General features: G+C 42.0%; 1 protein-coding gene and 1 long non-coding RNA gene across 2 annotated transcripts; one reads left to right on the top strand and one right to left on the bottom strand.

The window, feature by feature from the left end:
- Positions 1-928: 928 nt before the first annotated feature.
- Positions 929-15,157, bottom strand: LOC122901760. Its single transcript, XR_006383672.1, has 6 exons — positions 14,988-15,157; positions 13,105-13,156; positions 8,715-8,826; positions 3,031-3,267; positions 2,513-2,853; positions 929-1,487 (listed from the first exon to the last, which is right to left on the bottom strand). It is a non-coding gene; the product is annotated as an uncharacterized LOC122901760 (long non-coding RNA).
- Positions 15,158-20,379: 5,222 nt separating this feature from the next.
- On the top strand, positions 20,380-20,688 carry LOC122901759 (keratin-associated protein 5-1-like). Its single transcript, XM_044240864.1, has one exon. The coding sequence runs from the start codon at positions 20,380-20,382 to the stop codon at positions 20,686-20,688; it is 309 nt and encodes a 102-aa protein (XP_044096799.1).
- The last annotated feature ends 1,748 nt before the right edge of the window (positions 20,689-22,436 follow it).

Here is a 22,436-nt window from a genome sequence, read left to right as displayed (position 1 = left end):
GCCCAGGCCTTAACACCTCCCAGGAGAAAGAGAACTCCCTTCCAGAAGCTCCAGGAGGTAAAACCACCTGAGCATGGGTCAATGCAGGATAGCTCATTTCGTCCCTTACCTATTTCTTTCACCTGTGTTACCTCATAAATAGAAAGAGCTAAGATGCAAAACAGTGAAGACAGTTGACAATGGCTGAAGGCATCTGTCAGAGAAAGAAAAACAGTGGAGCTGCTTCCCGTTTCCCCATTTCACAGGAAACCACTTGCCACCTCGCCGCCCCAACACACACACACCCCATCCAAAGTCAACAGAAATTAGTATCGGGCCACCGGGGGAAGGAATGTGAGGAGGGAAACCGTTTGACACTTCTTGACACAGAAGAATGACGTGTAGCATCATTGACCCAGCAGCCTGCATTCTGTTCCTCTCACTCACCTCTTGTCTTATTATGACAAAACATTTAAACATCGATCCCTACGCCACCCCCGCATAAGCAAATAGTGTAATTTTTCAAAACCAGTGGAGAAACTGAGACAACTAGCATCCTCAAGCCACAAAACTTATTTCTAGCAAATGTGAGCTTAGCTGTGCTTTACCCCACACTGTCCTGCTTCGTCATTCATTTCATAAATATTTTTGGCATTCAAGAAGGGTGTCCTGTCAAGAAGGATCCCTATGTCTTCGTGCATTGCCCATCTAGACTCTAAGCTGTGGTTTTCCTCAGTTAAAACTGGTACCCAAAACTTAAAAACTCATTTGTTTTGCTTTGTTTTTTTAAGATTTATTTGTTTGTTTTAGAGAGCGAGAGCAAAACTGAGCTGGGGTGTTGGGAGGCGGGGGGACAGAGAGAGAAGAAGAGAGAAACCCAAACAGACTCTGGGCTGAGTGTAGAGCAAACACAGGGCTCCTTCCCAGGGCTCTGATATCATGACATGAGCCAAAACCAAGGATCAGACATTTAAGCCATGCACCACCCAGGACCCCAGCAAATTCTTTTCTTAAATATTGGCTTTGCCTCAAGAAAAGGAAGTCATGTATTAGAGTCCATGCAAACTTGCAGTGTATGAAGAGTCTCTGAATCACTATAAGGCAGGTTTCTTTCTGCCCTCCAAAGCGTCCTGCACATGCAAACAAGGAATGATTCTTAAGAAGATTGTTCTCAACAGTCAGCCCAGTCACTGGCAGTTAGGGGGAGCTGGTTACTTTCTCTCAAGCAGCATGGTGTGATGTGTGCCTGGTTGGCCGCTGTGGTCAAGAGCTGCTGGTAGAGGGAGGGGCCCACAGGCATCCTGGAGAAGCTGCCCTCCCTTCTCTACTCACCCACCCATCGTGGGTTTGCAGCCCTATTCTTGGAACTGCACTTCACAGCACTGATAGTGAAGAAGAGTTCGTGTTTTGTTGAGAATCAATCCCAAAGTCAAGTGTTGGAGGGCCAGCCCATAAAGCTGCAACTCCCATGAGCCTCCTGGTCCACTCTTTGCTTCTAAGAAGGCAGCCTTGGAGAAAGAAAAGGAGAAAAGCCTTGAACCTACCATCAGAACAAACTAATTCCACCTAAAGGAGAACCTTACTCCCATTAGTGGCCAACTTTATCCAGTGGCTTCCTCAAAGATAAGGCTGTAATCTAGCTGTTGGAGCCTTGGAATGCACTTCTTAGTGCACAGAGGCTGACAAAGCCCTCCTGTGGGGCAGGCAACCCTGAATGAACATTGCCCTTTGTGGGATGCATTGGGAATCTGCCAGGAGCGCAAGGCCTTGTTTTTGTAGGATGGGGTTACTCTGCTCTGGGTCCTGGAGCAGCATGGTGGGGACAGACCCCGCATGTTGGAGCCAGTCGGGGGCCCGCTCTGGAGCTTGAACTCAGCAGCCACACAGGCGACACTGACCTCAGCCCATTGACATTTGGGGTCGCATAATTCTTTGTTGTGGAGGTGTCCCAGGCACTGTAAGTTGTTCAGCAGTAACCAACAGTGTCCACCGCCAATTATGAGAATGAAATATGTCTTGGACATTGCCAAATATCTCCTACGGTCAAAAACTTCCCCGATGGAGGGTCACTGCTACGGAGCTTCAGAAACAATGAACGACTGTACCCATGTCTTTTTCCTGGTGCCCCCAAACCTGATCTCCTGCTTCCTCTCCACTGCGGATCATCATGACTGTGGACCCCAACATCACTCTTCACCCTCTGTCTCATCCCCCACGTCACGTCCACTCGCAAGCTCTGGCCATTTGGCCCCTGAAGCCCTCCTTGACCGTGCTGTCCTCCCCGCCCTCCACCAGCAGCTCACCTTCTCCCTGGGGCTCTCTTTTGGCCTTCTGGCCTGATCTCAGCTCTCCCAACCCATTTTCCTTCTTCCTCGTAGCTGCTGGACAATTTGTGTCAAATGGGAATCTCACCCCATTGCTCCGTTGGTTTGCTCTCCCATCAGCTCAAGTTCAAAGTCCCAGTCCCTACAAGGTACCCTATAACGTGCTCTCCATAACCTCTCCACTTCATCTCCTGACATGTCCCGCTTACCTCTTGGCTCACCAGGATCGTCATGTTCCCCGCGCAGGGCGCCAAAACTGTCGCCTCGCTACCTTGGCACGTGTCTCTCCCTCTGTCTCAAACGCCTCTGTCTTCAGATGTCTTCCCAACTTCTGGTTCAAGTTCCCATCTTCTGCAGGCTTCACTGACCTCCCCACACTGGCCCAGACACACCCCTATTGTTGCACTTTCCACTGTTAGCCACCAGGTGGCAGAACAGGGCTGTATTTAAAAGCTCAGTTCATGGTCCAAGCTGCCTCAATTCAAGAGTGAGATCTGCCAGTTCATTAAATGACGGTGGGTAGACTGTAAGCTTCTGCGTGCCTCATTGTCTTTACATGTAAGATAGAGGTAAAACAGAATTTAGATCATGGAATCGTTGCATGGATTTTATGAGCTAATATATGGGAAGGGCTCAGAAGTCCCCTGGTAAACAGGCAGCAAGAGCTAACTGTTGTTATATCATAATTTTTTGTTGCGATGTCTACCCCTCCGGGCACACCGCTTACCGTTCCATGTTTAAACATGAAGGGTGGAAAGTCCACTTCACCGGAGTCTCTTGTTCTCTTGTAGGGGTTTCACATTTTCTGAATTGTTTGCAGCCTTCCCAGTCATACAGCCCCTGCCCTGTGAATAGTTTGTTCAAACCCTTTGCTTTACCATTTCCTCATCAGAGAGGACTTTGGAGAGTTCAGATCTGGTCTTGCCACTCCCTTGCTTCAAAGTCCTGTCTGGTTCAGGACTGCCTGGAAGATAAAGTCTGACTTTGCACGGCTTACAAAGAGTTATGGGGTGGGGGTGAGGGGTGGTTGTTTCAGGATTAACTGTAGGTCATCTCCTGTGGTCACACACTTCCCCACCCCACATGCCAGCACCTGTCACCCCACATGCCTTTCTCACATTCATCACTGTTTACAAGATGGTTTCTGCCTACCCACACTTACTCTCTACATGGAACTTCTCCTCCTCATTATATCTCCCTTAGCACCCCAAAATTTCCTCTTCTCCATTCCAGTGTGGGTTCCATACATTACTCTAGTCACAGTTATCACATAGTCTCATAATTACTGGTATTGGTATCTGACTTTCATGAGTGGATTTTCACATAGTACAAATTCACTCATTTTCCAATAAAGACAGCTTTTGGTTTTATGTAAATGCATTTTTTTTTCCTATTAAAGTAGTGAAACTGGAAGCCAAGTATAAAAAGATTTGACCTTAAAAGCTCAGGAAATTATGCTGAGCCACAAAGGAAGGATCTAAGCATAGGCCAGTGTCCTGAATTCAAAGGTGGGCATGAGTTCCTTTTCACTCTCCTTTCAAGACAAGGAGAAAATGACTCAGACATGCAAATGAACGAAACTGGACCACTTTCTCCCATACACAAAAATAAACTCAAAATGGATTAAAGACCTAAATGTGAGACCCAAAGCCATGAAAATCCTAGAACACAGACAGTAAGTTCTTTGACATTGAGTGTAGCAACATTTTTCCAGATGTATCTCCAGAGGCAAGGGAAACAAAAGTGAAAATAAGCTACTAAGACTACATCAAATAAAAAGCTTCTGCACCGTGAAGGAAGCAATCAACAAAGCTAAAAGGCAATCTATGGAATGGGAGAAGCTATTTGCAAATAACATATCTTATAAAGGATTAATATCCAAATATATAAAGAACTGATACAACTCAACATCTAAAAACCAAATAATCCAATAGGATTTTTTTTAATTTTTAAAAATTTTTAATAGTGTTTTTGTATTCTTTAGGTAAATACCCCATAGTAAGATGACTAGATCGTATGGTATTTCTAGTTTTAATTTTTTGAGGAGCCTCCATACTGTTTTCCAGAGTGGTTACATCAGCTTGCATTCTCACCAATAGTGCAACAGGGTTCCTTTTTCTCTGGATCCCTACCAGCACCTGTTGTTTCTTGCCTTCTTGATGATAGCCATTCTGATAGGTGTGATATCTCATTGAGGTTTTTGTTGTTGTTGTTGTTTTAATTTATTTTTTATTTATTTTCAGCATAACAGTATTCTCATTGAGGTTTTGATTTTCACTTCCTCAGTGATTAAAGCTATTGTGATATATGAGCATCTTTTCATGTACCTGTATGTGTTCTTTGGAAGAATACCTGTTTATGTCTTCTGCCCACTTTTCAGTTGGATTATTTGGGGTTCTTTGAGGTGTGTGAGTTCTTTATATATTTTGGATATCAGTCTCTTATCAGATATATAACTTACAAATATTTGGTCCCATTCAGTAAGTTCGTTTTTCATATTGCTGATAGTTTCTTTCTCTATGTAAAAGATTTTTAGTTTGGTGTAGTCCCACTTGTTTATTTTTACTTTTGTTTCTTTTGCTTTTGGTGTCTGAAAAAATCACCACCAAGACCTAGGTCAAGGAGCCTACTCCCTATGTTTTCTTCTAAAAGTCTTATGGTTTCAGGCTTTATGTTCAAGTTTTTAATCCATTTTGAGTTTTGCAGATGGAATAAGATAATGGTCTAGTTTTCTTCTTTTGCATATAGCATAAAATAGTTTTCTTCTTTTCCCAATACAACTTATTGAATAAACTATCCTTTCCCCATTGCATATTTTTGGTTCCTTTGTCTTAAATTAATTGATCATAAATGCACAGATTTATTTCTGGAGTCCTTATTCTGTTCCACAGACCTAGGTGTCTGATCTTTTTGCTAATATTATAATGCTTTAATTACTACAGTTTTGAAATTTATAACATAGTTTTAAATCAGACAGCTTGATACCTCCAGCTTTGTCCTCCTTTCTCAAGATAGCTTTGACTATTTGGGGTTTTTCTGTGGGTGTGTGTTTTCATACAAATTTTAGAATTATTTGTTCTTTCTGTGAAAAAATGCCATTGATATTTTGATTTTACTGAATCTGTAGATTGTTTTCGGTAGTATTGACATTTTAACAACGTTGGTTCTTCCAGCCAATGAGCACAGGATATCTTCTTATTTATTTGGGTCTTCATATTCTTCTATTAATTATATAGTTTTCGACATACAGGTCTTTCACCTCTTTTGTTAAATTTAGTCCTGGATATTTTGTTCTTTTTCTAATGCAATTGTAAATGGAACTATTTCCTTTATTTCTCTTTCTGATAGTGTATAGAAACATGACAGATTTTTGTATATTGATTCTGTATGCTGCACTTTACTGAATTTATATATTAGTTCTAATGGGTTTTTGGTGGGATCTTTAGAATTTTCTTTACATAATATTATGTCATCTGCAAATTGTGATAGTTTTGCTTCTTTCTTTCCAATTTAGGTGCCTTTTATTTCTTCTTCTTTCTAGGCTATGTTGAAAAAAAAAGTAGTGAAAGTAGGCATCCTCATATTGATCCTGATTTTAAAGAAAAGACTTTAAATTTTTCACTGTTGAGTATGATGTTAGGTGGAATTGTTATATATGGCCTTTATTATGTTGAGGTGCTTTCCCTCTATACACACTTTGTTGAGAGTTTTTATCATAAATAGTAGCTAAATTTTGTAGAATGCTTTTCCTGCAACTATTGAGATGATTATATGATTATTCTTCATTTTGTTAATGTGGTGTATCACATTAACAAAATGATTGATTTGCAGATGTCAAGCCATTCTTGCATCCCTGAAACAAATTCCACTTGATCATGGTGTACAATCTATTTTTATAACCCATTTTTTAAACTGAAGTGTAGTTGACATAAAATCTTATATTAGTTTTAGGTGAAGTACAATATTTTTAATGTATGGTTGAATTTGGTTAGCTAGCATTTTGTTGAGGATTTTTGCACCTATGTGCATCAGGGATATTGGCCTATAATTTTCATGTGGCATCCTTGTCTGGTTTTGGTATCAAACTAATGCTGGCATCATAAAATGAATTTGGAAGAGTTCCCTTCTCTTCCATTTATTGCAAGACTTTGAGAAGGATTAGTATTAATTCTTCTTTAAATATTAGATAGAATTTAACAATGAAGCCAAGTGGTCCTGGACTTTGGTTTGTAAGAAGGTTTTTGATTACTGATCCAATCTCTGTACTAGTAATCAGTCTGTTCAGATTTCCTTTTTTTTCACCATGATTCAGCCTCTTAGGATCTATGTTTCTAGGAATTTATCCCTTGCTTCTAGGTTGTCCAATTTGCTGGCATGTAATTGTTCATAGTGGTCCCTAATTATCCTTTGTGTTTCTGTGGTATCAGTTGCAATGTCTCTTTCATTTCAAGTTTAAGTTGTTATCAACTTAACATAGATTGTTTTAGATATAAATTACTATATATAAACCTTGTGGTAACCACAAAGCAAAAGTCTGTAGTAAATATATAAAAATTAAAGAGAAAGGAACATAAGCATACCTCTAAAGAAAACCACCAGGGGCACCTGGATGGCTCAGTCAGTTGAGCATCTGACTCTTGATTTAAGCTCAGGTCATGATCTTAGGGCCATGAAATCGAGCCCCACAACAGTCTCCACACTGAGCATGGAACCTGCTTAGGCTTCTCTCTCTCCCTCTGCCCCTCCCTCCCCACCTCACATGCATGTGTACTCTCTCTCTCTCTCTGAAAGGAAAGGAAAGGAAAGAAATTGAAAGGAAAGGAAAGGATCAAATCACAAAGGAAGAGAACAAGAAAGGAATGGAAAATTATAAAAATAGTGAGAAAACAAGTAACAGAATGTAAATACATACCTATCAATAATTACTTTAAATCAATCAAAAGATATAAAATGGTTGAGTCAATTAAAAAAAAAAACCTATCTATATGCTGCCTACAAGAGAGTCATTTTAGGTGTAAGACACCTAAAATGAAAGGATGGAAAAACATATTTCATACAAATGGAAACCGGAAGAAAGCTGGAGTAGCTATACTCATATCAGGTAAAATAAACTTTGAAACAAAAAACAGTAATAAGACAGAGATGGGCACTACATAACATAAAGAGGTCAATCAAGAGAGGGTATAACATTTGTAAGTATTTAAGTACCCAACATAGGGTGCATAAATGAAATAGATGACAAATAAATGAAATAGAGACAAAAAGACTACAGAAAAGAGCAATAAAACTAAGAGCTGGGGGTGCCTGGGTGGCTCAGTGGGTTAAGCCTCTGCCTTTGGCTCAGGCCATGATCCCAGGGTCCTGGGATCGAGTCCCACATCAGGCTCTCTGTTCAGCAGGGGGCCTGCTTCTCTCTCTCTCTCTCTCTCTCTGTCTGCCTCTCTGCCTACTTGTGATCTCTCTGTGTCAAATAAATAAATTTTTAAAAATTAAAAAAAAAAATTAAGAGCGGGTTCTTTGGAAAGAAAAACAAAATTTAGCCAGACTCATCAAGAAGATGAGAGTGAGGACTCAAATAAGTAAAATCAGAAATTAAAGAGGAGATGTTACAGCTGATAACACTGAAATACAAAGGATTATAAGAACCTTTTATACTTTTTGAAGGGTCATTTATGGTAGAATCTGTATGTCCATATGGTCAAGGATTCTCAATGCAGCACTATTGACAATATCAAAAAACCTAAATACCCCATAATGGTGACAAAGTTTTTAAAACAATTGCAGTAAATCTATGAGATGGAAAACTTTGTAAGAATTTCTAAAAGATATGGAGAGGCCAGAGAGATGGCATGCAGTCTTAACAAGTGAAAAAGGAAAGTTGCACTGAAGTATATAGATAGAACTTAGTCTTGTTTTGCAAATATTAACTATATGTTAGCATATGTGTAGACAAAAAAAATCTGAGTGTAGCTACCGAATGTAAAGGTGATTATATTTAAGTGACAAACTTCACAGTGGACTTTTGCTTTTTACTTTGTCCATTGCTGGACATTTCTCCATGACCATGATTTATTTTCATGATATAAAATCAACACCGGATTAGACAGAATGGTAGACAGATAGATGTGTACCTTCTCTGTGAGGCTGCATTGCCCTGTGGTCTGTCTTAGCAGAGTCAAGTTATCCAGGAAAAAAAAAGATATGAATATTCACTGCAATCTCTTAGCAGAGTTCAAAAGTAGGAAGCAAACTGTAGAAGTCAGGGAAAAACATCCCAAACATTTTTACCCTCCGATCTCTCAAGCGCCTCCGCATCGCAGCGTGGCCCACCTCCTCATCTCCTTACCTTCTGAAAATGACCCATGAATTCCCAAAGAACTCAGCCTTGGCTTTCTTCTTGCAGGGACTTACCCATTTTCTTTCCTTACTTAATCCTTTCTCTCTCCTCCAAAGATGAATTCATTTTGTCTTTCTGGACTTCCTTCAGCTTTGCACTCTCAGAACGGGAAGACACCCTCAAAACCTGAAAGGCGGAGGGGAGGGCATGCATATTGACATATGACCAGCGTGTTATGTGTGTAACACATGCTCTCTCTCTTTAAAAAAAAAAGATTTTATTTAATTATTTGACAGAGAAAAAGCACATAAACAGGGGCAGAGGGACAGGGAGAAGCAAACTCCCCACTAAGCAGGGAACCCTATGAAGCGTGAGGAGGGGCTTGATCCCAGGACACTGAGACCATGATCTCAACCAAAGGCAGCCACTTAACCCCCTGAGCCACCCAGGCACCCCCACACACTACCTTTTTTATAAGGTATGTTGCACACACCTACATACATCATGATTCCACTTCAGTAATTTTCCCTATTTAAAAAATGGCTAAGAGAAAAAAAAAAAAAAGAAAGAAAGAAAGAGAACAAGAGATCTATGGTGGTTCTCACTGCTTGATTTAAAGTGCCCACCCCTAACAAAACATCTCCTGCTCTTCTGAAGACAAAGAACAGCAGCTTTCAAATAGTGTTAAACGTTTAAGACACCATTTTCCCTGCTAGAAAAACAGAGCCTGGAGAAATGGCCATAAAGGTGCATTACAGCCAATTATTAAACATTGTCCTTCTCTGAATCTGGGTGCACTCTACTTTCTTGCGCTATGTGCTGAAGAGTCAGGGCAAAAATGTTGGACGACTCTCTAGTGCACGATTAACTCTTATTTTGCATAATTTTCATTTAAGGGGATTAACATTCTGTGTGCTATCGATGCAGGCAGCCTTCCTCTCGAGACCAGAGCTTGGGCAGAACATCACAAAAGCGCTTCAGCCCAAACTAGTAATCACAGTTGACAGTCCTGCAAAGGCACACGGTTCCCAGTTAAAATATTAAATGAAATTTTGCTTGGGACTAGTCACCTTCAACCTTTAAGAAGTGATTTATGTTATCAAATATTTCCTGAGAGGAGGTTTTGAGAAAGAAAGGGAACACATGAGTCACCGAAGACAGTTGAAAACACAAGCCCTCCCCATCACCATCACTGACCTAAGACAAAGCAGAGGAACAGGAATGAGGACTCCAACGTCAACCTTTATCTTCCTCACCTGTTGCTTCAAGCTGATCCTTCAAGACCTGATCCCGGGCTTCAGACAACACTCCCTCATAAACTAGCACCATCAGAGGCGCCTGGGGGGCTCAGTCTAAGCATCTGCCTTCAGTTCAGGTCATGATCCTAGGGTACAGGGATCAAGCCCAGCATCAGGCTCCCTGCTCAGCAGGAAGCCTGCTTCTTTCTCTCCCACTGCCCCTGCTTGTGTCCCCTCTCTCAATGTGTCTCTAATGTTTAAAAAAAAAAAAATCTATAAAGATAAACAAATAAATAAATAAATAAGCTGGCACCACAGGGAAACACAGCACCCCTGCTCACATCTAAGCAGACGGAAGCACCGACATCTGACCTTGCAGAAAGCTTTTGGCTATGGGATGTACTAAGTGTCCTCCTTTGTAAAGTGTAGACTGAAAGATGGAATTAGTGCTCAGTGACTCCCAAACATGTCAAAGAAGGTTGTCGTGGTCTGAGTCTTAACCAAAAAATGTCCAACGAAAAGAGAGTGGTCCTTGCATGCAGAATATGCTGTGACAGTGTAATTGTGAAAACATACACATAACAAGCTATTTTTGAAAACCAATGAAGCTTTATCTTTCATTATTTTAAAAAAAAAGCCACCAGAAAAGCTGTTTGAATCTTCAACAAAATTAAAGAAAAAAATAAATTTTTTTCTAAACACTGTATTCTTTTATTAGTTATGTGCCACTTTATTTCATATATATGCATATACCTATATACATACATATATTTCATATATACACATATTTCATATATACATATATTTCATATATACATATATTTCACATATATGTATATACATATATATATGATTTTTTCAAGTGTAGAAATAAAAATGAAGGAATGACAAGAAAAGAAAAGAAGGAGTGAAGTCAAGAGTGAGTTTCATTCAGAGAAAGGACATCATGACATCTTAATAAGAAATCTCAAATTCAGGGGTGCCTGGTGGCTCAATTGTTAAACACCTGCTTTCAGCTCAGGTCATGATCTCAGCGTCTTGGGATCAAGCCCCGCATCAGGCCCCCTGCTCAACAAGGAGCCTGCTTCTCTCTCTGCCTTTCTCTCTGCTTGTGCTCTCTCTCTCTCTCTCTCAAATAAACAAATAAAAATATTAAAAGAAAAATAAACAAATAAATCTCAAATTTGGATTTGATATCTCCAAAAGCAGTCTCTGCAAAACAAGGCTGAAAACACATTACCGAGTTGTAATTTGGGTTTTTGAGACCAGTCACAGCATGAGACAACACAGAGACAGATGGCTACATCTCCAGTCAGATCTTAGGACAAGAGGTCCTGTGTACCTGTCTTGAGGGCCTTTGGTCAAACCATTTTTCTCTTCCATTTGAATGGACGCTATTCAAAAATCTTTGTTAGCACATATGGCCTTGAGAGATGACTAAGTGGGATGAGAGAAAAACAGTTTTAAAAATATGGAAAAAGATGTCTACTTTAAAGAAGAATTTACATAGATCATTGAAAACAATGACATCTGAATTTCCACAAGATAAGACTACTAAAATCTACCTCTCTGAACAAGACAAAAGGTAATTTATCGTGGTACAGGTGAAGTTCCTCTTTTCCAATCTTACCTGCCTCTCTCTGGCTTTATGCCCAGTTTAGTGTTTGGAAAAATTATTGGGTCCATTTTTCACTGTGCATCAAAATAAGGTAGATGGAAGAAGAGGGGAAATGCACATAAAGAATGGTTTTTCATAACACGTGCATTTTTCCTGTAGAAAGAAAACTGCTCAGGGTAGGCCAATAGGAACCAATCCAAGAAGCTGAATCCTGGGAAGTTGCAGCAAGGGCAAGTAACTACCAACATTTTCCTTGACTGAAGTGCTTGCTTATTTATATTCCACTTGATTTCACAAGGGACTTGAGATGGCTTATAAAAAGAACACACAGAAAGATAAAGAGTTGAAACATGATGAAAGGGAGCCTTGGAGCTATGCGAGACACACTAAGAAGAAAAACTAATATGGAAATACAGACATGACGGAGTCAGGCTCCTCACTGGAGTGCGCAGAAAAGTTGGTGTAAGCATCTTCCCAACCAAAGTCAGGCAGAGAAAGCTATGAGACCCATGTAACATTTTACCCATAGGGTGTTAAGTGCACACACAAGAAGTGTGTTCAGAAGATAACTTGCAGGGAGGGACACTAGACTATGACCTCCTTTCAAAAGCTCAACCAGCTGATGCCTTCTTGGGCCCAAAAAGGCAATCATAGGGATGCCTGGGTGGCTCATTTGGTTAAGTGTCTGACTCTTGGTTTCAGCTCAGGTCATGATCTCAGGGTCGTGGGATCCAGCCCTATGTGAACCCCACGCTCAGCAGGAAATCCACTTCACTCTCTCTCTCCCTCTTCCCCTCCCTTCACATGCCCATGCACACTCATGTGTCCTCTCAAATAAATATGTTTCCAAGAAAAAGAGAGAGAATCATAAAGTTGCTGTGCCTTTCATGAACAGACATTTCTCCAAAGAAGACATACAGAGGGCCAACAGATATATGAAAAGATGTTCAACCTCACTCTTTATCAGGAAAATGAAAATCAAAACCACAATGAGACCCCCTCGCACCTGTCAGAATAGCTAAAATCAACAACACAAGAACAAGTGTTGGCAAGGATGTGGAGAAAAAGGAATGTGCCACTCTTGGTGGAAATGCAAACTGGTGCAGCCACTGTGGAAAAGAGTATGGAGGGTCCTCAGAAAGTTCAACGTAGAACTATCCTACTCCAGCAATTGCACTACTGGGTATTTATCCAAAGAATCCAAAAACACTAACTCAAAGGAATACACGCACCCCTATGTTTACTGCAGGATTAATTACAAGCCAAATTACGGAAACAGCTCATGTGTCCATCAGTTGATGAGTGGATAAAGAAGATATGGTATGCATGTACAATGGAATATTACTAAGTTGTAAAACAGAATGAAATATTGCCATTTGCAACAACAGTGATGGAGCTAGAGGGTATAATGCTGAGCGAAATAACTTAGAGACAAGTACCACATGATTTCACTCCTATGTGAAATTTAAGAAATAGAACAAATGAATAGGGGGAAAAGTGAAAGACAAACTAAAAAACAGACTTTTAACTATAGAGAGCAAACAGATGGTGACCAGAAGGGAGGCAGGGGTAGGGGAAATAGGAGAAGGAGACTGACAGTACACTTACCTTGATAGGCACCGGGTGATATATGGAACTGTTGAATCTCTATATTGCACAACTGAAATTAATAAAACACTGTATGTTAACTACACTGGCACTGACTTTTTTTTAAGTTGTGTCTTCCTTTTTTAAAAAATAATTTTTAAAGTAATTTCATTGTCTTGCTGTATCTACTCACTGTTGGTGAGCTCTATATCCCTCGTTTGTATCTCATTCATGTTTTGTTTCATCTTTCCCTCTACTGGGAATCAATTTGTTTAACTTTTTTAATTAACCTTGCAATTTTTAAAATTATCAACAACTACACATACATTTTCAAGCACCCCTTTCTTAGTTAATCCTAACAAATTCTTTAAAATGCTCAGTTTCTTATTTATAAAATTGTTCTATGAAATATTTTTTTAAAATGAAAGCTGCCTGGCTCATTTTATAAGGCAAGTGTTAATATTGATTCTAAACTAGGTAGGGACCATACCAAAAAAAAAAATGTGTAGGGCCATTTCACTTATAAAATTCACAGTTTTGATGGACTGAAGAGAAAAGACTACTTCAACTTCTACAGAAAAATACATCTCATTAAACTTGACAGCTTTTTATGTTGTTTTTTTTTTTTTAAAGAGTACCCCTTAGCAACCTAGAAATGTCCCAGTAATCTACAACGAACATTATATTTACTGGAGAGGCTTTAGATATCTTGCCATTACTATCAGGAGCAAGTCAAAGATACTTAGAAATAGTAATGCAATCAACTAAGAAATCATTAGCGCTGGTTAGAGAGCTATTCACAGTGATCACATACAGGACTAAAATGAAAGAAATCAATAGCAATTCTTTATATGCTACTCTTAAATGCAGGGTACTTAACCCCTGTATTAGTTTCCTAGGGCTGCTGTAACAATGAATCACAAGTAGGGCAGCTTAAAACAGCAGAAATTTATTATCTCATAGTCTGGAAGCCAGAAGTCAGAAATCCAGAAGCCTGCTCCCTTTGAAATCCATAGAGGGACACTTCCTTGCCTTTTTCTAGCTTCGGTGGTTTTCTGGCAATCTGGCATCCTTCGGGTTACACCCACACAATTCCAATCTCTGCAGCTATTACCACATGACATTTCCCCTGTGTGTCTGTTCTCACTGAGCTGAGTTTTTCTAAGGATGCCAGTCCTCTGGTATTTGGAGATAAGACCTTGTTAGGTCTTATCTTAAGGGTGGGGCTCTAATGTAAAATGACTGGTGTTAGCCTTACAAGAAGAAAGATGCAAACAGAGAAAAGATCAGGTGAGGACCCAGCCCGAAGATAACCATCTTCAAGCCAAGGAGAGAGGCCTCAGGAGAAGCCAAACCTCACCAAACTCTGATCTTGGGCTGAGAAAAGAACTTGGCTGTGATTTAAGCCATCCAGCCTCTGGTGGTTTGCTACCACAGTCCTGGGACTCTAACACAGTATGCCACTCTCGGCAGATGATGTCCTTACAAGAAGTAAATTAAAAAGTCATTGAGTATGTTATACTACATTTCTTAGTAAGTGACCCTTGAAATTTATCTCATATAAAATCTAAATATGTGTATTTTTCTTTATCATAGGAGGTTGAGTTCAATATCATCTGATTTTAATTTAATTAGTCTGACAAATGTAAAAGAGAAATAATTGCTCGATCAATTGAAAATGTAGGAGATATTTAAGGCAACATGCTATTACTTCAGGGTCTTGCCAAGGTGTAAAGACACTCTCTTGTTGAGAGAACCTCAATCGTAGATTAAACAAAAGTCAGTAAGGCTCTGTTTTAACTTCAGGCATATTTTCCAAACAGGCCATTTAACCTCTAACAGCAAAGAGAGCCAGAAGTCAGGTCCAAAAAAAAAAAAAAAAATTGAGATAAGCCAAATCTTACCTTTCCAACATTGACAGGCAAGCCGAGTCAAACATCATTGTTCACCTGCTGATCCTTCCCAGCACACTCCTATCCTTCTCACTGGCTCGCCTTCCTCCTCCCCAGACAGCTAATAAACATAATTCCAGGACATTCTGTCCGTGAATATCCTATGTCTTGCTTTGGCTGCTTTGAAGTGACCAAAGGTCTTTTGGATGGTAACGCTCTAACCTGTGATAACTGGGATCATAGAATCCACAGAGGGTAAAGTAAACACATGGACAAAGTCCCAGGAGTCACAGGGGACCCAGAATCAAGGAGGAACAGATGAAAGGAGATGAAGCAAGCCTTCCCAGGAACAACTGTATCTGAGAACATACCATCACAGATCACTAGATTTTATAAGTGAGTGAAGAAAATGCACGTGTTGAGTCATCAAATTCATAATCTGAGTGCATATGTGAGTATATATATGTGTATAAATATTGTGTATAACATACAACACAAGCATAACCTGATATGTATGTATATAAAAACGTGTATCACCTATGTAAGATAACATATATGACATAAATAATGTTAAATATGAGTAACATGTAAACATATAAAACATATAGGTTATATACATATAATTAGCATCCACTCATTCTTTTTTTTTTAAGATTTATTTGTTTATTTATTTGACAGAGATCACAGGAAGGCAGAGGCCGGCAGAGAGAGAGGAAGGGAAGCAGGCTCCCCGCTGAGCAGAGAGCCCGATGCGGGACTTGATCCCAGGACCCTGAGATCCTGAACTGAGCCAAAGGCAGCAGCTTTAACCCACTGAGCCACCCAGGTGCCCCTAGCATCCACTCATTCTAATAATATTATTAGCAAACTGTAATGTGTGCTCAGTCTTTTGATCCATACATATTTGTAATCTATAGTCTTAATCCAAATAGTCTTCTTAGAAACGAATGTGAAAGATCAAGTTTAGATAAGAAGAACAAAAAGACAATTTTTTCAAGTCTAGATCTTTTCAGGTTAGCAAATCAAGGAAATGTGACACTCTTCAAAACACCAAGCTGAGGGAGAAAAATAAATACACTGTGGGGCACCTGGTTGGCTCTGTTGGTTGAGTGTCAAACTCTTAGTTTCAGCTCAAGATCATGATCTCAGAGTCATGGGATCAGCCCCGCCACAGGCTCCATGCCACACGGGGGGCCTGCTTAGGATTCTCTCTCTCCATCTGCCCCCCCCCCGACAAATAAATAAATAAATACATACGTACATGGTGAACAGGATCAGAGTGATTTGTGAGAGAATTTACTGTGTGGTTTATTGGATGGCTTTTTTACATTGTTATCAAGTCCCTTTACCCCCTCACCTTACAGAGTGAGAGAAATGACCTTAAAGGAAATGGTCAGTTCTTCACCTATGTTGACCATATTTAATATGAATTTAAAAACAGGCTGCCTTGAACAGTACCTTAAAGAGCTCAGAAACAAGACTAGAAGTCACTATGCATCATTAAATCGCTGTATTTTCCAAGGCTGCCATAACCAAAGACCACAGACTCAATGACTTAAACAAGATTTATTTCCTCAGAGTTCTGGAGGATGGGAAGTCTGAAATTAGGGCGCCAGTGTAATTGACTCCTGGGAGAGCTCTATTTTGACTTGCAAATAGCCACCTTCTTGCTGTAATGCCCTCAGAGGGCAGAGAGAGAGGGAGAGATTGATTGAGAGAGAACTCTGGCGTCTCTTCCGGCGCTAATCCCATCATGAGTTCACACCCGCGGGACTTTATCTCAACCTACTTACCTCCTAAAGACATCATCTCCAAATACCATCACACTGGGCATTCGGGTTTCTACCCATGAATGGTGTTGAGGGAGGACATTATTCAGTCTATAACAATCACCGTTGGTATCTTGCCCATTTTATGATTGCAGACATGGTCCTCCAGGAGTGGGTTTTGTATTATGGTTTTATCACTCGCACATATACTTCGGGTTTCCATTTGCTGTTGTATTAGGTCCTCATTGTCTTTCCCAGGATTGCTGACACAGCTTCAGCCCTCTCCACGAACCAGTTAACTCTGTATGTTGTAGTTAAAAAACCCCTCTCAAAAACCACCAGCAACATCCACGTGCTTTAAGCAAAATACCTAACCTCTCTTTCTGTGCAGTGGGTGTAGTAATATGCCTTCCATCAAAAGCCAGCATTCTTATAAGGGCAATGTGAATGCTGGCCATTGCTCTCACTATAAATTGTGTACCTGGTCTTGTGATTGCTTATTTCCAACTACGCCCAGACTCCGTATTTCACTTACACTCATGGCTTGCAACCTCCCACATAAGTCTTGAACTTTCCCATCCCTTGCTTTTTTACCTTCTCCTTGAAATATCCCGCCTCAATCATCTCCACCTGTCAAAATTTCACTACTTCTTTAAAACACACCCCCAAATGTCATGTATGTCTTGAAACTGTTCCAGTCCATTACCCTCAATCTCCGCCCAACCATGTGGACTCGCCCCTGCCACAACACACCACATCCCCGCCTTTAGACATGTTCATTATCCTGCCTTGCGTTCGTGGTTATTTGTGTATGGCTAGATTATAATAACACAAGGCATAATTATTTTGTGTATTGACAGCCCCAACCCACGGAGAAACATAATTAATGTTAGCTTAATGAAAATAACTCTAAGACTAAAACAATAACAACTGTTCCGAGTTTATTTTTGTACTTTATTAAGAGATTTTTCAGGAGAGTATCTGGAAAGCTTCTGTGGCCACAGAAGAGACAGAACATTTATGGTAAATACAAAAAGACTTAATGTCTAGATAGGAAAAAACATAAAGAAGAGAACACAGTAGAAGTTATGGTTGCCGAGCTCAGTAATCAAGAGGTTCTCTCTCTTGTTTCTTGGATGACATTGTATACAAGGTCTGCATGATGATTTTTTAAATGGCAAAACTTACTTAAATTCTGAGTGAGAACCCAGGGGGGAGGTGTCATAAAACCAAGGGAGATAGTGGAGGCAGACTGATGGGAGGGAGGAAGCCTTAGTGATGGAGAAAGCGGAGGCCCCAGCATCACCTGCACACCGGCTGCCTAGCAGCAGCATTGCTTCTGGCAACAGCACTTCTGCTGGCAACAGCACTTCTGCTGGCAACAGCCCTTCCCACAGCCACAGCCACATGAGCCGCAGCCACACGAGCCACAGCCACAGGAGCTGCAGCCACAGGAGCGGCGGCAGCAGCAGACCACGGGGACAGTGCAGCAGCACCCGCAGCAGCCGGTGCAGCAGGGACAGCAGTTGACCCGGTAGCATCTGCAGGTGGTACAGCTGCCACCACAGCCACCGCAGCCACCACAGCCACCGCAGCCACCGCAGCCGCCACTGCAGCCGCCACAGCCACCACAGCCACTGCTGCAGCCACCGCAGCCGCCACAACTTCCACAGCCACAGCACCCCATGGTGTCAGGAGAGTAAAGACTCAGGAGAGGTGAGGAGGGAGACTCAGGAGGTGAGGAAGGTCTGATGCCGCCTTCTGCTGGGGGAGCCCCTTATATACTGGCACCCCCCCCTTATTTTTCAGCCCCGTTTCCATGGAAGAATCTCACAAGACCTTTCCTTTACTTCCTTCTTGAACACTCTTGCCATGGTAACACTGCTATTTTTAGCACAGCAGCAGGCTTAGTAAACTCTGAGTTTTCTGTTATGAATGAAATCATTGTGTGTCGCATCGTCTGCGGATGGAATGTAGAAAAATGATGGCTAAAGTAGAAGAAAAATTGTAGTTCCAGGGTCCTGACAAAGATGCGTGGGTCTCGGACAGGAGCCATCAGAGAACTCTCCCGGGGTTCCCGTGCCCACAGCACGGCTTTCCCACGATGCAGGGCAACCAACGTGGAGAGCCAGAAGCATCCTGACAGCCTTCCGCTGGACCAGCGGTAGATCCTGAAGGGCATTCGAAGTCTTCCTTCTCTGGCTTTCAAAAGGTAAGTTTATAAAAGAGGTGTCCATTGTAAATCCAGGGACAGGAGCATTCTTGGGGGGGGGGGGGATGCAGACCCGCCAGAGCCAGGTTGTGTCCCCTCCAAAGCTGCAGCATAAGCCGGAGATAGACTGGGGTGGAGGGGTGGCTTCCTGTCTGGTAGGTCGTCCGGAGTGGAGGAGGTGGGTTCTCACAACAGTCCTGCAAGAACAGCCTTTCTGGAGGCTTGGTCGCAGCCGCAGGCTCTCCAGGGCTACAGAGGCAGCCACGAGGAGAGCGATCACTGCATATAAACAATCTCCTCGGGGCACCTGGGTGGCTCAGTGGGTTAAAGCCTCTGCCTTCGGCTTAGGTCATGATCTCAGGGTCCTGGGATCGAGCCCTCAGTCGGGCTCTCTGCTCAGCGGGGAGCCTGCTTCCTCCTCTCTCTCTCTCTGCCTACTTGTGATCTCTGTCTGTCAAGTAAATAAATAAAATCTTTAAAAAAAAAAAAAAAATCCTCCTGGCCTTGGTTGGTCTGAAACGGGGGCCTGGCCTCCAGTCTTCAACCTGACTGAGAGAGACAAGAAAGAAAGCGAGCCACCCCCACAAAACCTTTCTTGTGTTTTGTTCCCTCAGTCATTGAACAAACAGCAGCAGAAACTTCACTCTTGGCCGCCGACTTCGGAGCAGGCTGCCCACAATTACATCTTTAGCGCCTGAGATCATACAACGTTTTAAGGAAATGTTAATGAGCAATCGATTCTTGTGAAGGAAGAGTCTCAGGGAGCCAGGAAACGCCTCTCCGGGTTTTAAGGGGAGACAGAATACATTTAGGGGTGCCCACTTTTTCTCTTTTCAATCCAGTTTTCACTTATCCTTTCAGAAAGTTTTTTGTAACAGAGAGGTGTGTGGTGAAACCCAGTGGAGAGAAAAACAGTGTGTGTTTGTTTGTGTCCTTCCTTAAACCCATGATGACTAAGAAGTATATACAGAAACATGGGATTTTACCTGACTCTAGACTCAGAACCCCATGGCTATAAAAATGTAAGGATTGTTCTTAAATATTTCAGGCACTTACTTAACTCAACAGCTGTCCACTGACTACTTACAGGGCCCAAGGCACTGGGGGAGGCCCTGGGGCAAAAAATACATACACATGTACATCCTCATGAGCACACACCTCTTAGAAGTATGTTCTAATCCAAATATAGATTTAAGAGACCAGTTAAGGTTAAAATTAGCAAGGTTTAGGGATGGAGACTTCAACAAGGAAGGGAGTAAAGGCCCCGTGAGACCTTTCCTGGAAAGGCAGGTCAACAACAAGGCGCTGGCTCGGCCTGTAGACTTGGTACCTGCAGGGCTCCCCCAGCAGAAGGCAGCATCAGACCCGCTCTCACCTCCTAAGTCTTCCTCCTTTCTACTCCTGAGTCCTCTCTCCTGACTCCATGGGGTGCCGTGGCTGCAGAGGTGGTGGTAGCTGCGGTGGCTGCCATGGTGGCTGTGGCTGTGGCTATGGTGGCGGCGGCAGTGGCTGTGGTGGCAGCTGCAGTAACCCTGTGGTCTGCTGCTGCCGCCACTCCTGTGGCTGCAGCTCCTGTGGCTGCGGCTCCTGTGGCTCCTGTGGCTCCTGTGGCTCCTGTGGCTCCTGTGGCTGCGGCTCCTGTGGCTCCTGTGGCTGTGGCTCCCATGGCTGCTGCGGTGGGAAGGGCTGTTGCCCGCAGAAGAGCTGCTGTCAGAAGCCGTGCTGCTGCTAGGCGGATGGTGTGCAGGTGTTGCTGGGGCGTCTACTTGCTCCCATCGCTAGGGCTCCCCTCCATCCCCTCTGTCTGCTCCCGCTGTCTCCCTGTCACCAGAATGTCCTGGAATTTTCTCTTCGGTTAAGTATCTCACACACGGGAGTGCCGGTGCGTCTTCACTTTCCAGGAGCACGGGCACAAAGGTCTCGTATAAGGACAACCAGGGGAGAAAGACGGAGAACATCTTGATCATTCATCTGTAGTGCTGGTGGCTGTGGCGCTTGGCAGATGCTGGCAGTTCGGCCGACCCTGGGAGACGCAGGCCTGGCACCTGCCCTGGCAGTAGTCGTGGGGGGCACACTCCCTCAGCCTGTCCCGGTCTGCTGCTCACTGGCTACTTGCCCTGCTGTGAGAGATTTACCGCCTGGGGCCCTGTGTTGGGACCTTGCTTGCGCGTCTTCTCTTTTGGCTTTGAGTGACTCATGATTTCACACCTCAGAAGAATCTAAACCAAAAGGAATCATTAAACCAAAAGATGTGAGCCCTTCCCAACACCAGAAGAGCCTCCCACAGCAGCCCTGAGGTCAGACCAGTAGGATCATTTTACTCGGAGTTCATGGTTGTTCATCAGGGTCTGCCTTTCTCATCTCTAAGTACAATGGATTCCTGATTTCTCAGCTGCTGCTTTGTATTTCTAGTTATAGTACTAATAATCTCTAATAAACTCTGCTAGGTCATCCTTAAAACATTGACTCCCAAAAGCTTCTCATTTGGTGGTCACCTCTCAGGGAGGATCAACGGGTGGTGTTGAGCCGGGAAGAAAGGGCTCCACTGGGGTTGCCCGCATTTATTGTGAATGCCAACTACTTCTGTAAATTTAACCAACATTGTATTTTTCATTATTTTATCTGTTTCAAATCTATACTATAACCTGAAATATTTTATTTTTTTCAAGAAGGTCTTAAGTAAACTGACAGTAATAGTGAAGCATACACACAGAGCTTGATAAAATCTACCTCAGGCATCAGGATGTCTATCATGGCCATCCATGTGTATCTTTCCAAGGCCAAATAATTTCGTGAAAATACAGATTTTTTGTATACAATTTAAATTTGACTTGGGAATGGCATCCTTTTGACAAGTGGATTTCCTCAGTTGAATTTAAAATTTGGGTTTAGCCACCAAAGATTAATTCCCACAAGTTTTTAGCCAACTCAGGTCTGCTTACAACCTAAATATTCCCTTACGGGAAATCATAATGCTGCTCCTCAGTTAGAAGTTTATTTTCACATGAGATGTACACAAATCAGCTTTTGGAGCTATGAAGCTTTGAGGACAACTCTGCCATCCCATTTGCAAAAGGGGTTTCCCATAGAGGATTTCATACACACCACCACAGTCGGCTTGCGTGAAATAAGCATGGATAGGGATAATGAGGAAGTTTGGCCTTCAAAATCTCTTGAAGAGTTTTTTCTTTTTTTTTTTTTTTCCCCAGTCCCCACTAGCTATCTTTGAAAAATGAATAGCAATCTGTTGGCATGGGCATGGAAAAACTGTCCCTTTTCTACAATATTGGTGAGAATGCTAAGTGGTACTCTTTCTCAGGATGGCAATTTAGCAATCTGTACATTTTTTTTTAAAGCACATGCCTTTCTTTCAACACAGAAATTTCATATCTTGGGCAGACATATAATTGGCAAGGTTATTCTCTGCGGTGTAAAGACCAGGAAAAAACCTAAATGCTGCCATTGAGGTCACATTAAATG

Source organism: Neovison vison, chromosome 3 (genome assembly GCF_020171115.1).
Source record: "Neovison vison isolate M4711 chromosome 3, ASM_NN_V1, whole genome shotgun sequence".
NCBI classification, from domain to species: domain Eukaryota; kingdom Metazoa; phylum Chordata; class Mammalia; order Carnivora; family Mustelidae; genus Neogale; species Neogale vison.
The sequence above is the reverse complement of the archived record's forward strand: the minus strand, read 5'-3'. Positions and strand labels throughout refer to the sequence as shown.

What these genes read in the sequence shown, in the direction of transcription:
- LOC122901759 (XM_044240864.1), top strand. Translation starts at nt 20,380, where the DNA reads ATGGGGTGCCGTGGCTGCAGAGGTGGTGGTAGCTGCGGTGGCTGCCAT.